The sequence below is a fragment of the Mastomys coucha genome, unplaced genomic scaffold, assembly GCF_008632895.1.
Source record: "Mastomys coucha isolate ucsf_1 unplaced genomic scaffold, UCSF_Mcou_1 pScaffold21, whole genome shotgun sequence".
NCBI lineage: Eukaryota > Metazoa > Chordata > Mammalia > Rodentia > Muridae > Mastomys > Mastomys coucha.
The window spans coordinates 46,371,480-46,385,355 of NW_022196904.1; the positions used below are offsets into that span (position 1 = coordinate 46,371,480).

Genomic DNA, 13,876 nt, shown 5'->3' on the forward strand with positions numbered 1-13,876 from the left:
GGGGGGGCAGAATCCATCAGGTCAGAGAAGTTTTAAGGGAAATTTAGAAGATACATAAAGGAAATGAAATCCTTTAATTCCACATCTCCCTGTTCTCCATACCTGGTCCTTCCACAAGGTTAGAGACCTTTCCTGCATGAAAATCTTTCACCTACCCCTGGGGACTGCTCCTGTCATCTCTTGAATACCTCTGGCTCCCTCAGGGGATGGTCTCCACTGTCCCGATTAGTTTCTCTGCGTACAGTTTGCTCTATAAAAAGGTGAAAACCTCCGCATCCATAAGGGCAGTATAGGTTACAAGGGAAGTTGCTCCTTCTCTTAAGATGTGGTAAAAATTGAACACATCTCCAAATGCCATCTGCATGAATGTGTGAGAATGATGTTGAAAACTGTCCTCTTTTCCCCAGGCTTTGAACCTAGCCTACTCAAGCATTTATGGCAGCTACCGGAACTTTGTGGGGCCTCCTCACTTCCAAGTCATCTGCCGGCTACTTGGCTACCAGGGCATTGCAGTAGTCATGGAAGAGTTGCTGAAGGTTGTCAAGAGCCTGGTGAGTTTTCCCTGTAGCATGGATTCACTGAGATAGACAAAAGTCAGCCACGGGGGTCTTCTCTTTCAGTCTGGGATGTGTGGCTCAAACGGAAAAATGCTTCAACTTAGCTTCGGACATTTCTCCTAACTAAAGAGAATGGTTCTGGATATAAAAGGATGTCACTCTATTGCCTGGATCTCAGGCGACTGAGGCAGGAGTTTTGCTTAAACCCAGGGGTTGCAGGCCAGCCTAGAGAACATAGCAAGATCTGATCTGTCTCTTACAAATAACAGCCCCAGTTTCCCAAAAGGAAATATTGAAGTTATAGGACTGATTTATAATTTTTTGTTGTTTCTGCCTGTCCATGATATAGTCTCACTATAGTGTAAGATGGTCTCAGTCATCAATCATCCTGACTTGGCCTCTAGATTGCTAGTATTATAGATTTGCACCACCATACCAGGCTTTGGGAATGTTTAATAACCAGAATATTATGTTTGTTATAAGAGAATCTTGCTTCTTTTTTTTTTTCTTTTAACTTTTATTGCATTATGATGAGAAAAGTTACATGATTTCAATTTATCTGAATTTGTTAACATTTAAAAACATTTTAAGTAACTAGAATTAAATCACATTCTTGTTTCCCTTTTGTACCCCAACTCCTCCCAGAGACCCCCTCTTCAATACCTACAATATCTTTTTTTGTCATATTCCTTAAAATTTATAAAATATTATAACAATAAAAATGAGTATTATAAAAGTTGTTTGATATAAAACAACAATCAATTTAACAGTCTTATGTAGATGCTTGTCTACAGCAATAGTGAAAATACATTTTTCTCAATATAAATTTTAAATAACTCCAAACATATTAACTGTATATTTCAAAATAATATATCACTACTAGTATTTTCTTAAATGAACATAAATATATAGTCTTTTTGTTTGTTTGTTTTGTATTTAGTAGAGTTTAAAATCTTGGCTCTTACTGTGGTACAAGCCCAAAATAAGAACAATTTTTAGATATTGGAGTTCATTGTAATAAAGCTGTACTTCAATGACCCTCACATCACCAAAAGATTTTACCTTCATCGTAGCTAAGCTGAGAGTTGATAGTTCGGCTGCACCAAGGAATGAATAGTAGGCATGATTTTAGATACAGACTTCCTGCTATGGTCAAAGCTATTTGACTTGAGTGAGTGACTTTATTCTCAGCCCACAGAGAACAGGTTACATTCATTTAAGAAATGGTGTGTGTATTAAGATGGTCTATCCATAAAGTCGAGAATGTTTCTTCTTATATGCAGAAGTGATTCCTGTCTTATCAGAGACCACCGCTGTAACCCTTTACTTGAGGGGGATGAAAAACAAAGTAGAAGCCAACAGTCCCAGTCGAGATGCTTGCCAGTCTGCTTTCTCCAGTTTGTTTCTGTTGGTGGTTGTCTGTGATATATATGTAAATGCATCTGTAATAGATATGTAGATGCTGGGAACCAAATGAGGGTCCTCTGACCCAAATGAGCAAGTGTTCTTAATCACTGAGCCATCTTTCTAGCCTCCAATTCTATAAATATATATATTCTTGTCTTTATTTGTGAGGTACGAGTTTTCATAAAACACAGATCTCTAGGAAACATTGTATAGAGGTAAATGGAGATCATACCCACCACAGGAAGTTTACAGACCCTCAGGCATTGATGGTGGGCAGGAACAGCCACTACAGGGATAGATACTTCAGCTGTGGGCCATTCTTCACAAGTGCTCCAGTGAGAAGGCTCCCAACAGATGAAAGTTAGCTGCATAGTTAGTGAGGCAAGTGGTATGTGTTTTTGTTCTGGAAACAAATGTGAGTAAAATGCTTAGATGCACATGTGTAACCTCAGAGTGAGGTCAGAGTTGTACACATGTCACCTTCTGCACAGAAGCCTGTCTTATGCTACTATTGCTGTGAGATACACCATAATCCAAGGCAAAATGAGGAGAAAGGGTTTTGGTTTTTTTTTTGTTATTTTGTTTTGGCCTATACTTCCACAGCACTATTCATCATCAAAGAAATCAGGACAGGAACTGAAGCAGGGCAGGAAACTGGAGGCAAAAGCTGATGTAGAGGCCATGGAGGGATGCTGTTTACTGGCTTGTTCCTCATGGCTTACTCAGCCTGCTTTCCCATAGAACGCAGAACACTTGCTCAGGAGCAGCCCCACCCATTGGGTCCTCCAACATCAATCTTTGATCCAGAAAATACTCTCCAGGCTTTGCATATATGCCTATAGCCCCATCCTAAAATTGGAGCATTTTCTCAGTTGAGGCTTCCTACTCTCCAGTGATTCTAGCTTGTATCAAGTAAAGACAAAATTGGCCAGTACAAAGCCTTATAGTACAGGTTTTTGAAAAGGGAAAATGTCATTTTTAGACTTTTGTTTTTATTCATATTCCATCCTCCCCCACCCCCGTGTGTGTGTGTGTGTGTGTGTATGTGTGTGTAAAGGCTATATAATCTCATATCTTTAATTTAGAGCAAGCACTCTTACCCACAAGCCATCTCCGTTGCTCCCTCCTTGTTTTATGAGGCAAAGTATTGCACTGGACTAGAACTAATCAAGGCTAGACTGGATGACCAACAAATCCCAGGGAACCACCTCTCTCTCTTACCAGTACTGAGAATACAAATGTGCTGCACTGTTTGCTTTTTATTATTTTTATTTATTTATTTTTTGATGTATGTTTTGGGGCTTGAACTTAGATCTTTATTCTTGCATGGACACATTATGGATTGAGTTATCTTTTCAGCCCTCATAATTTATTATTATTCACTGAAAAAGAATGTTTTAAAATCTTCAATCAATTCTCCTTACATTTATTTGTTTGTTTGCTTGTTTTTTGTTGTTGTTGTTGTTGTTTTTTTTTTTTGTGAGTGGTGCTGAGAGTTGAACTTAAACGAGTCTTATACATATGTTCCATCATTGAGTTGTAACCTATTCTTCCATAATTTATCTTCTTGGGAAAGTGTATTTCTTTCCCAGACTGCTTTCTTATAGTACCTAGGGCAATCTGGCCAGGCAGTGGCACTGTAAACAGCAAGCTGGGCCCTCCCACATCAATCATCAATCAAGAAAATACCATATAGATTTGCCTTTTTCCAATCTTAATGGAAGCATTGTCTCATTTATGCCCATGTTCCTAAATGACTCTAGCTTGTTTTAAGTTGACATCAAACTATGCTGTACAGCCCACTAAGTGAAAAGAAAATTTGAATATGAATTTGTGGCCACCTGAGTACAACCTCAGTTCATCAAAGACATAACATTGTCTTGAACTTAAGACTAGCAAAGGTTAACAACTCTGAGAAGTTGTAGAGTTATAACATAGGTTATATGTAATGACTTAGTTACTGTTCTATTGTTGAAAGGATACACCATGAATGACCAAGGCAATTCTTATAAAATAAAGCATTTAATTGTTTAATTGCAGGCTTGGTTTCAGAGGGTTAGTTCATTTGTATCACAGCAGGGAATGAGGCAGCGCATTGGCCAGGCATGGTGCTAGAGAACTGTCTGAGAACTCGATCGATCGTCTGGCAGCAGGCAGAAACGTAAACACTGGGCTTGGCATGGACTTTTGAAACCCAAAGCCTAATGCCCAGCAACACACTTCCTCCAACACCTCCTTATCTTTCTACTCTTTTTCAGATATTCCAACTCCCTGGTGACTAAGCATCCAAGTAGATGAGCCTGTAGGGGCTATTTTCATCCAAACCATCACACTTAACTAAAATGTAGAAGAGTTTGCTCATTTGCACATCTGTGCTCTTGGGAACCACTAACACTTTATGGACTGTTTTGCCCTGAAATACTTGAAAGTTGGAAAAGAAAATCAGGAATGCAGCCCTCATATGGCTAAACACAAAGGTGGCATAGCTTGGCCTGGAAGCCATCCTAACTAAGCCTGTCAGAGGAAATAGAAACTATCTTTAAAAAAAAAAGAAAGAAAGAAAAAAAGATCTATTTATTATATGTAAGTACACTGTAGCTGTCTTCACACACACCAGAAGAGGGAGTCAGATCTCATTACGGATAGTTGTGAGCCACCATGTGGTTGTGGGATTTGAACTCGGTACCTTCGGGAGAGCAGTGAGTACTCTTAACTGCTGAGCCATCTCTCCAGCCCCAGAAACTATCTTATAAGGGCTATTGCTCCTGGAGCTGCTGCCACTCTTGGTGTTGACAGTGGGTCAGCATGGAAGCTATATGGGAATGTGTACTCTGCTGCTCTGTTTCCTGGCTACTTCATGTCTTAGAAAGGGACTTGCATTTTAGAGTGTGAATATAGTTGTCTCTATAGACACCCAGTAGAGAGTGCTCTCTTTTCACAGGTGGGACTTCATTCCCTAGTCAAACTGATTCTACAGTAACTGTGTTTTGCTCATGGACTGGTTTTCAGAGCACACACTTACCAGGGCCTTCCATGAGAATGGAGGGAGATAGCTAACAGCCTTCGTCTCTTGCAGCTGCAAGGCACAATCCTGCAGTATGTGAAAACTCTGATGGAAGTGATGCCCAAGATCTGCCGTCTTCCACGACATGAGTACGGCTCTCCTGGTGAGCAACTGCCTGAAGTACCCCTCATGAGTATAACCCTCATGACATGAGAAGGGAATCAAATTGGAAGCTATTGAGAAGGATCAGATTTGAAAGAAGCCCAAACCAGAATTTGCCTGTTTAGAGTAGAACAAACAAACACACCTTACAGCTGGGTAGCAGGCAAGTGTGTAGGACTTTGGGATCATTATTTGCAGTTAAATAACCAAGGGACCCAGCTTGTCAGCTAGCAAGGATTTTGATAATGGGGTATTGTACATATTGTTATCCCAGATCCTGAAAATAATCACCTACCAACAAAAGCAGAGGCAGCTTAACTACCAGATCCTAATGCCCTTTTATTGGGGAAAAGCATTTAAAGCAGCTACAGGCTCTACTTCCTGTACCCTCCCTCTGGCCTTTTACCCATTAGATAGCCTTGTTGGTCTGTAAAACATTCTGCCTTATCTAGCTCACAGGCTGTAAGAACTTCACCCAAAGTCCTTGGATGTGTACTCCATGACTTGCTGCATGCTGGTATAAGGCCATCCAAATACTGTTTTAGGATTAACTTCGGCTCTACAAACCTTTGTCATTTATAAGTGCTGGGCAGTAGCAGGGCAGTGGTGGTGCACACCTTTAATGCCAGCACTTGGGAGGCAGAGGCAGGCAGATTTCTGAGTTCGAGGCCAGCCTGGTCTACAGAGTGAGTTCCAGGACAGCCAGGGCTACACAGAGAAACCCTGTCTTGAAAAACAAAACAAAACAAAAAAGTACTAGGCAGTGATGGTACATGCCTTTAATCCCAGCACTTAGGAGGCAGGTGGATCTTTGAGTTCAACACCAGCCTCGTCTAGAAAACAAGTTCCAGAACAAGAAGTGCTATACAGAGAAACCCTGGAGAGAGAGAGAGAGAGAGAGAGAGAGAGAGAGAGAGAGAGAGAGAGAGAGAGAGAGAGAGAGAGAGACAAAGAGAGAGACACAGAGAGACACAGAGAGACACAGAGACAGAGACAGAGAGAATGTTTTATAAACTCTTACCTGATAGTATTCTCTCCAAAGATGGCATCAGTTAGTTTATTCTTTATCACTATGACCAAATATCTCTGCAAAGCAACTTAAGGCAAGAATGATTTATTTTAGCTCAGTTTCAAAGGATCTTGTTCATGAACACTTGGTGCCATGTTTCCAGACAAAACATCACAATGGCAGCATATTAAAGAGACTGTTTGCCTTCTGGCAGACAAAAAGTGGAGAAAGGGCTTACAGAGGAGTCCAGGGCAAAATATAGCACCCAAGGGCATGTTCCTAGTGACCGGATTCCTCCAACCAGGCCCATCTTACCTTACCTCCTAATAATGCCATTATCAAGATGAATTTCTTCATTACAACATCATAATAGGAAAACACCATATACCCGTAGAGGTATGATTCACTAGTGTTCCCCACAGCTCTTCTAGTCTAGTCTTGTTCATGTATTTGAGGCTACACATATATAACTCATGCTGCTATCCTGATAACTGCTGAAGTGGCTGAACTCCCAGATACAGTTGGCATTTGAGGGAATTACTCTGCCTTCGTAAAAGAAAATACCATCAGCATGGACCTGGCTTAGAAGAATCACATTTCAGTTCATTGATAGAAAGCAGATAAGTAATTTAAGGTAATAAAACTACAGATGAAAACTTAAATGCTGAAGAGAAAGCCTTTAGGTCAGATGAGTCTTGGTAGAGCACAAATCAGTAGTTCATAGCATTAACTTTGTTCATGCTTATTGAGGGATGACTCAGGTAAACGGGTCTCCATTACACTGGGTAGCTAGATAGTTGTACTGACAAGTGAGAGATAGCAGGAATAGGAGGCATGGACTCTCTGAGGTGAGCAGGAAGAATGAATCCTTCAGAAGATACTCAGGGCTGAGCTGCGTCTTATGTGGTTAAACTGAAGTGTGTTAAATCCAACTTTGTTCTGAGGGTAGTTTGGGCTGCTCTTAGTAAGTTGGACCAGGTTGGCATTGTATGTATGACTTAAGTTAGCCGTGTTGGCTTCTGAGTTCTTGGGCCATGTTATGCTGTCCAGGCATTGACAAACATGACTTAAATATTGCGGGAACTCAGAGAAAAAGTATGCCAGGCTTTCACACCAATATGAAATAAGCTGCAGGGTCTTTATACTCTTTATCAAATTAGACACACTATTTTCTATGCCTGTAGAGATCCACTGAGTTTATCAAATGCCTTATCTGAATCCACTAGAGATGATGCTCTAGACTCTCCTTTATTCTGGTATGTTGGCATTCTTTGTCATAATTGCCTTCTCTGAACATACGGAGTTGACTGAGCAGGGTGTCAGAGGCTAGGCTCTATGGTCTGTTAAGGATGTGCCAGGTGATATAAACTACCGTTGCTGGAAGCATGTGGCAACCTCCATAGTCAGGTAGTGTCAGATTGGCAGGTGCTAGTGCTATGCCTGAATCCTTGACACTTCTGCTGCCACAGGCATCCTAGAGTTCTTCCACCACCAGCTGAAGGACATTGTGGAGTATGCAGAGCTGAAAACTGTATGCTTCCAGAACCTGCGGGAGGTGGGAAATGCTGTTCTCTTCTGCCTGCTCATCGAGCAAAGCCTGGTGAGTTCTCAGTTCAGCCCATCGGAGTTGGGCCAGAGTTTCCACTGCTGGTGACAAAGAAGTTTTCTTTCTCTCTTTTTCCTCTTTTGTGCTTTCCACACCCCCCTTTAGTAAGGGTATGAGGTGGGCAATGTAGGTGTTTATTGGTTCCGTACATTTAGAAAACAAGAATATAATGTTTGTTTAAAGAGTCTTTTTCCAGTGGACCAGAAAAGTAGCTCAATGGGACATTAACACTATTCCAGGAAATTCTGTGGACAATTATTTTAGTCTAACTGGGAAAAGTGTAACTTTTCTGCACTAGACATCATTGGTTTCATTATGAGATACTCTTCCTGGGATGACTTTTTCTACTCTGTTTTAGTCTTTAGAAGAAGTCTGTGACCTGTTGCATGCAGCTCCTTTCCAGAATATCTTACCTCGCATCCATGTAAAAGGTGAGTCTGCATCATAAACCAGAGTTCACATTGCACTGAAGGAATTGTACTTATTACACTGTGCAGCCAGAGAAAGGCCAATGTTCAATTATGTTGGTGCCTGTTCAGTAATACCTCGGGAGTCTCTGTGGGGAGTGTCTAACCTGGTTAGAATTCATAAACTCAAGTATTCATAATGATATCTAGGCTCCGTTTCAAAATAACACAGAAACAGGTTAAGAGGAGATAATAAAAAATGGCCACCAAGATGATAGCTGTCATAGTAGGTGATGAGTAAAGAGGTTCACTGTACTATTTTGCTTTAGATCATGTTTAGAATTTTCAGTGAATTTTGAAAACTGCATATTAAATTCTTCCATGTTCCTCTATTCTGTTGATAGTTGCATGAAAATGTTACACCAGTCCAAGCTGAAACTAGATTCTAAATGGTTATATTACATAAGTGAATCTGTTAGCTTTAATTAAAATTATAAATAAGTCATTTTAATATACTGTATATTTTAATATACTACAATATAATCTTTGCAAAGAGAATCTGCATCCATAGGGTTAACTGAATCTTTAAATTTCTGTTAAAAATTAAACTTTGGCAATTTTAAAATCTTACATAAGGACAGGGCATAATAATATATTTTCCAATACAGAGGGGGAGAGAGTTGATGCCAAAATGAAAAGACTAGAATCCAAGTATGCCCCACTGCATCTTGTCCCTCTGATTGAAAGGCTGGGGACCCCACAGGTAAGGGATGCTATGGTTGCTAGGGTTTGTATACTGGGTGGAAATTCACATCAGGATAGAGGAGGGGTTAGAAGCAGCCAGAAGTTATTGTGAGGTCAAAAGAATGTTGCAGGAGTTGGTATGCAGAAAGTGCTGAACATCTAGCTCAGAAACAAATATGTACTTAGATGTTGTCTGTTGTCATACTCCACTCTTTCATGAACAATTGGTTTTTTTGGTTTTGTTTTTCCTTTTCTTTTTGAGATAGGGTTTCTGTATAGCCCTGGCTGTCCTAGAACTTGCCCTGTAGACTAGGCCGGCCTCAAACTCAGTGATCCACCATCCTCTGCCTCCCAAGTGCTGGGATTAATAGTATGCATCACCATTGTCCCAAAGCTTTTTTAAATAGAGTATCAGAATGAAGTTTACCCTAGATCTGGCATACTTAACTGTTTGGACCATTGCCATTTTGAACCAGAGTTTTTTGTTTGAGGTTGTCTTATGGACTCTGTTCAGTGTCATTGCTGGCTTCCACCCACGAGATGAGAGTAGATTTTTTTGTGACCACTACAAATATCTTTGAAAATTGCCATGTGACCTGGAGGCAAAGTTGCTTGCAGTTATAAATAGCTGTACTTCACTCTTCTAGACAGACTTCAGTATTTTAATCTTTAGAATATAGGTAATTGCTGATATATATAACCTACTCATGCTACAAAACCCTGTTCTGCCAACTTAGCATTTTCTACCTACTATGGAATAACTGGGCTGGTAGTAGTTTGTTTTTAGCCCTTTAACATTTTATCATGGCTTATAATATTCCATGTACTTTTTGCAGCAAATTGCAATTGCAAGAGAGGGGGACTTGCTGACCAAGGAGCGGCTCTGTTGTGGTCTGTCCATGTTTGAAGTCATCCTGACACGGATCCGGACCTTTCTGGATGATCCTATCTGGCGTGGGCCCCTGCCCAGCAATGGGGTCATGCACGTGGATGAGTGTGTGGAGTTTCACAGACTATGGAGTGCCATGCAGTTTGTTTACTGCATTCCTGTAGGGACACATGAGTTTACAGTAGAGTAAGTCTGTGTGTGTTCTGACTCTTTGGAAGAGTGGGAGAACTGGCAAGGGAGATGGTTGCTGAAAGGAGTGTGAAGTCAGTACAGATGACAAAACTCTTTTAGAAAGTACACAAACATTGCACTGGTTTAATATCCCTAAGGTGTGCTTCCTTCTTCCATGTCAAAGAAAGGATTTAGCATGAGTATCTGGGAATCTAAAGCAACTCAGGTCTTTGTAGGTCTGTGACCTATGAAACAGCATGCCAGAGGGAACCCAAAGTTGGCATTATCAAATTAGAAAATTTCCTGTGCTCCTCTTTCTTCCATCTGTGGACAAAGGAACGATTGTAGCCAGATTATTGACCTTTAGAGACACTTGTGAGAGTACGCCTGTTTGTTCATTCTCCTTATTGCTTGGTGCCTCTAGGCAGTGTTTTGGAGATGGTCTCCACTGGGCTGGCTGCATGATCATTGTACTTCTTGGACAGCAGCGGCGCTTTGCTGTGTTGGATTTCTGCTATCATCTTCTCAAAGTTCAGAAACATGATGGCAAAGATGAGATCATCAAAAATGTGGTATGTGGACAGTCTTTTATATATTTGTCTAGGTGAAGAATGCTCATTATCCTAACATAAAATTCAAGTGTCAACATCATGTTTACTCTAAAACATAATCCAGAAAGGTTTCTTCTAATATTTTATATTTCTTTTTTCTTTTTAAGGTAATTAGATCTACTTACCTGCATTTTCAGATTGTTGACACACTATTCTAGTCTTCTAGCTTCCAAACCATGTGGTTTTTAAACTGTTTTTATTACCTTTTTGTCATCTTATAAAGTTCGCCACAACTGAATTACAGAAAATATTATGTTCTCAAATGTTTTCTCTTTTATCTGTCCTTTTAGAACATTATTGTTACACTTTCTTCTGCTTCCCATATGACTTACTCTGGTTTTCAGTTGCTCTAATCAGAATAGGCTTAATGACAGAAATATCAACATTGATTATCTCACTTTTCAACATCTACATAGCTCAGCTGACTCCCCTGCTTAGTTGCACAAAGCTAAAAGGAGTGTGTTTTCCCTGGAGGCCTTGAAAGATGAATGTGTTTTCAGTCTCCTTTTAGTCAGTGGCTGAATTCAGTTTCTTGTAACTGTAGAAACAAGGTCCATTTCCTGCTGTCAGTTCATTGCGTCATATGCTTCCCACATGGCACCTTTAAATGACAGGGCACCACCCACTTTTGCCACATCTTTCCTGTCAACAACTTAGGAAACTTTTCTGCTTAGATTATTAGACCTGGTCTGTCCAGACAATGCAGTTCTTTTGAAGTCACTCAAAAGACTATCCATAGGTGCAAAGAAATTCAATGTGGGCATGTGTGAATGGTTATTTTAGTTTCCATACCTCCTTTATGGCTACCTGGAATATAACCAGAATATTCTTTTGCTGTATTTGAGGTAACCAATTCATTTCAGGTTAAGTTAACCAGAATTTTTACTTTCAAAATTCTTAGTTTTAATTTGGTTCTTAAAATCTTGGAAGGTATATTCAAATTGTAATGTCTTGTTATTTTATATAACATTATATATAAAACACATAAGACACTTAAGACTGGCATTCTTGTGTTACATGACAAGCTTCTTTTTTGTTTAACGTGATTTAAATGTCTCCATTAAAGATTTGCTGTGCTTTACTGACAATTGTTACCACCCTGGGATATCAGAGCTTCTCATGAAGTCTCCAGCTCTAGTACAGACGGTCTCTTCATTCCAGTTTACTCTTCTCACATTTACCTCCTATTTGGGCAGTACCAGCAATGCTTTCAAGCTCTGTTTCTGTAATCTTTATCCAGACTTCAAAGCATCTTCTCCACAGAACTGTTAAACTGGAAATATAGAACTTACATCTTATTAATTTATACTATTTGCATACTAGATACTTTATTATATTTATATATATATATATTAATATTCCAGCTTTTGGCTCATAGGTTTTTCTTTGTTTGCTTTTGGTTTTGGGTTTTGGAGGAAATGGTCATCCAGCATGACATAAGCCATCTCTCCTGGACAATAAGCAACTGATAATTGAATGAACGTGTTTTTAAGTTTTATACTTACAAACAAGGTTACAAGGTGAATTGGAAATGTATTCATTATTCCAACTGTAATATTAGAAAGATGGTAGGGGTCAATTTAATTTTCTATACTTTTTCTCAAGTAGAATCCTTGAATTTTAAAGTACAATAAATATAACAGTCTGATCTAATTGTAGCCATTGAAGAAGATGGTGGAGAGGATTCGCAAATTCCAGATTCTCAATGATGAGATCATCACTATCCTGGACAAGTACTTGAAATCTGGCGATGGGGAGAGCACACCTGTGGAACATGTACGCTGCTTTCAGCCACCCATCCACCAATCCCTAGCCAGCAGCTGAGGGCTAAGCTCACAGCATCCCAGTAACTGATGGCATGTTTGTCTTTATGTAAACTATATTGAAATTTTTAGGGGCTATTTTCCATTATGACTGAACCTACTTAAGGGGGTACTTTTTGATCTGAAAGCTTAACTTTATAAAACTTACTTATTTTTCTATACTAAAATTGTATATGCCTTTGAAATTGGGAAGTCTGAGAATATATGGCTACTAGTTGTTGCCATTATGGTCTTAACAAATATTTTCATGCTGAATATTCCAGTAGCTAACTATAAAATGCTAAATTCACTCATCCTGTAAAAACATAATACCAACTAATTGTATTTAAAAAAAAAAAACTCTACCAATTACTTTTAAATTTAATGACTAGCTTTGTTTAGGGATTTTTCTGATGGCCTTTTAGGAAATCTTTTCTAAGTCATCATTCCCTTTTATGCCAAAATAGTGAAATTGTTTCCTCTGTTCAAGTAAATCCAACAGTGAGTCTGATTCATGAAATAAAACTAATGGAATCTGTTTGTGTTTGTTCATTGGCATGAACAAGATGGTCCATTCCTGTATGTACCCAGATTTCACAGGACGTGTTCAGTAGGACAATATCATGACAACTTTCAAACACAACTAGAACTTAACACTCAGGTCTGGGCAGGGATGAAATGAAAGCCAGTGAGATGTAAGAACAGTTTTGTTGTCCATAAAGGACATAAAAGGAACACCAGAACTTCTATGGTGTGTGCACCTACTCTTTAAGGCCAATGGTGTGGGGGAGGGCGGAGGTTTTACATGGGACAGTGGATATTGCAAAAAAAAGGACTAACAGCTTTCAGCATACCTTTTCAATTGCTAGGGGAATTAACGCAATATGGGACTTGCCAACGAACAACAATATGAACTACCTAGTACCCTCAGAGCTCCCAGGGACTAAACCACCAACCAAAGAAAGAGTACTTTCTTTGGGACTAATGGCTCCAGCAGCATATATATAGCAGAGGATGGCCAAGTCAGTCATCAATGGGAGGAGAGGCCCTTGGCCCTATGAAGGTTCTATGGCTCAGTATAGGAGAATGCCAGGGCCAGTAAGGAGAAGAGGGTGGGGTGGTGAGCAGGGGGAGAGGGAAGGAGACAGGGGTTTGATTTTGTTTTTGTTTCTTTTGGAGGGGAACCTGGGAAAGGAGATATTGTATGGCATGTAAATAAAGAAAACATCTAATAAAAAGAATAAAAATAAAAGAAGTATTTATATTAAAGTGGCTTAAAGAGAAAGAAAAAAAGAAAAACAAGAACCCAATTTTGCTCTACTATCAGAAGTATGAAAGTGAAAAGAAACTGAGAATCTGGTGTAGTGATGTGTCACTCATATCCCAACTACTTGTAAAGCTGAGGAATGAAGATCAATGGAGCCAAGGAGTTCAAGGACAGCTTAAGGAACATAGTAAGAGCCCTGTCTTAAGAACAAACATAAAGGGAAACATCACTGGGCTGGGA

The 13,876-nt window shown here is 39.6% G+C and overlaps 1 protein-coding gene across 3 annotated transcripts in view; it reads left to right on the forward strand.

The window, feature by feature from the left end:
• Window positions 1-12,907, forward strand: part of Cyfip1 (cytoplasmic FMR1 interacting protein 1) — a 97,236-nt gene extending 84,329 nt beyond the window's left edge. The window contains exons 24-31 of one of the 3 annotated variants that reach the window (XM_031386811.1): window positions 408-551; window positions 5,041-5,131; window positions 7,609-7,739; window positions 8,104-8,176; window positions 8,821-8,915; window positions 9,733-9,971; window positions 10,381-10,528; window positions 12,227-12,907. In XM_031386811.1, coding sequence (XP_031242671.1) covers window positions 408-551; window positions 5,041-5,131; window positions 7,609-7,739; window positions 8,104-8,176; window positions 8,821-8,915; window positions 9,733-9,971; window positions 10,381-10,528; window positions 12,227-12,391 — 1,086 coding nt within the window. In that variant the 3' untranslated portion in view covers window positions 12,392-12,907. The remainder of the gene's footprint in view (window positions 1-407; window positions 552-5,040; window positions 5,132-7,608; window positions 7,740-8,103; window positions 8,177-8,820; window positions 8,916-9,732; window positions 9,972-10,380; window positions 10,529-12,226) is intronic. The other 2 variants (XM_031386814.1, XM_031386812.1) reach the window with 2 other exon arrangements.
• Window positions 12,908-13,876: the final 969 nt, after the last annotated feature.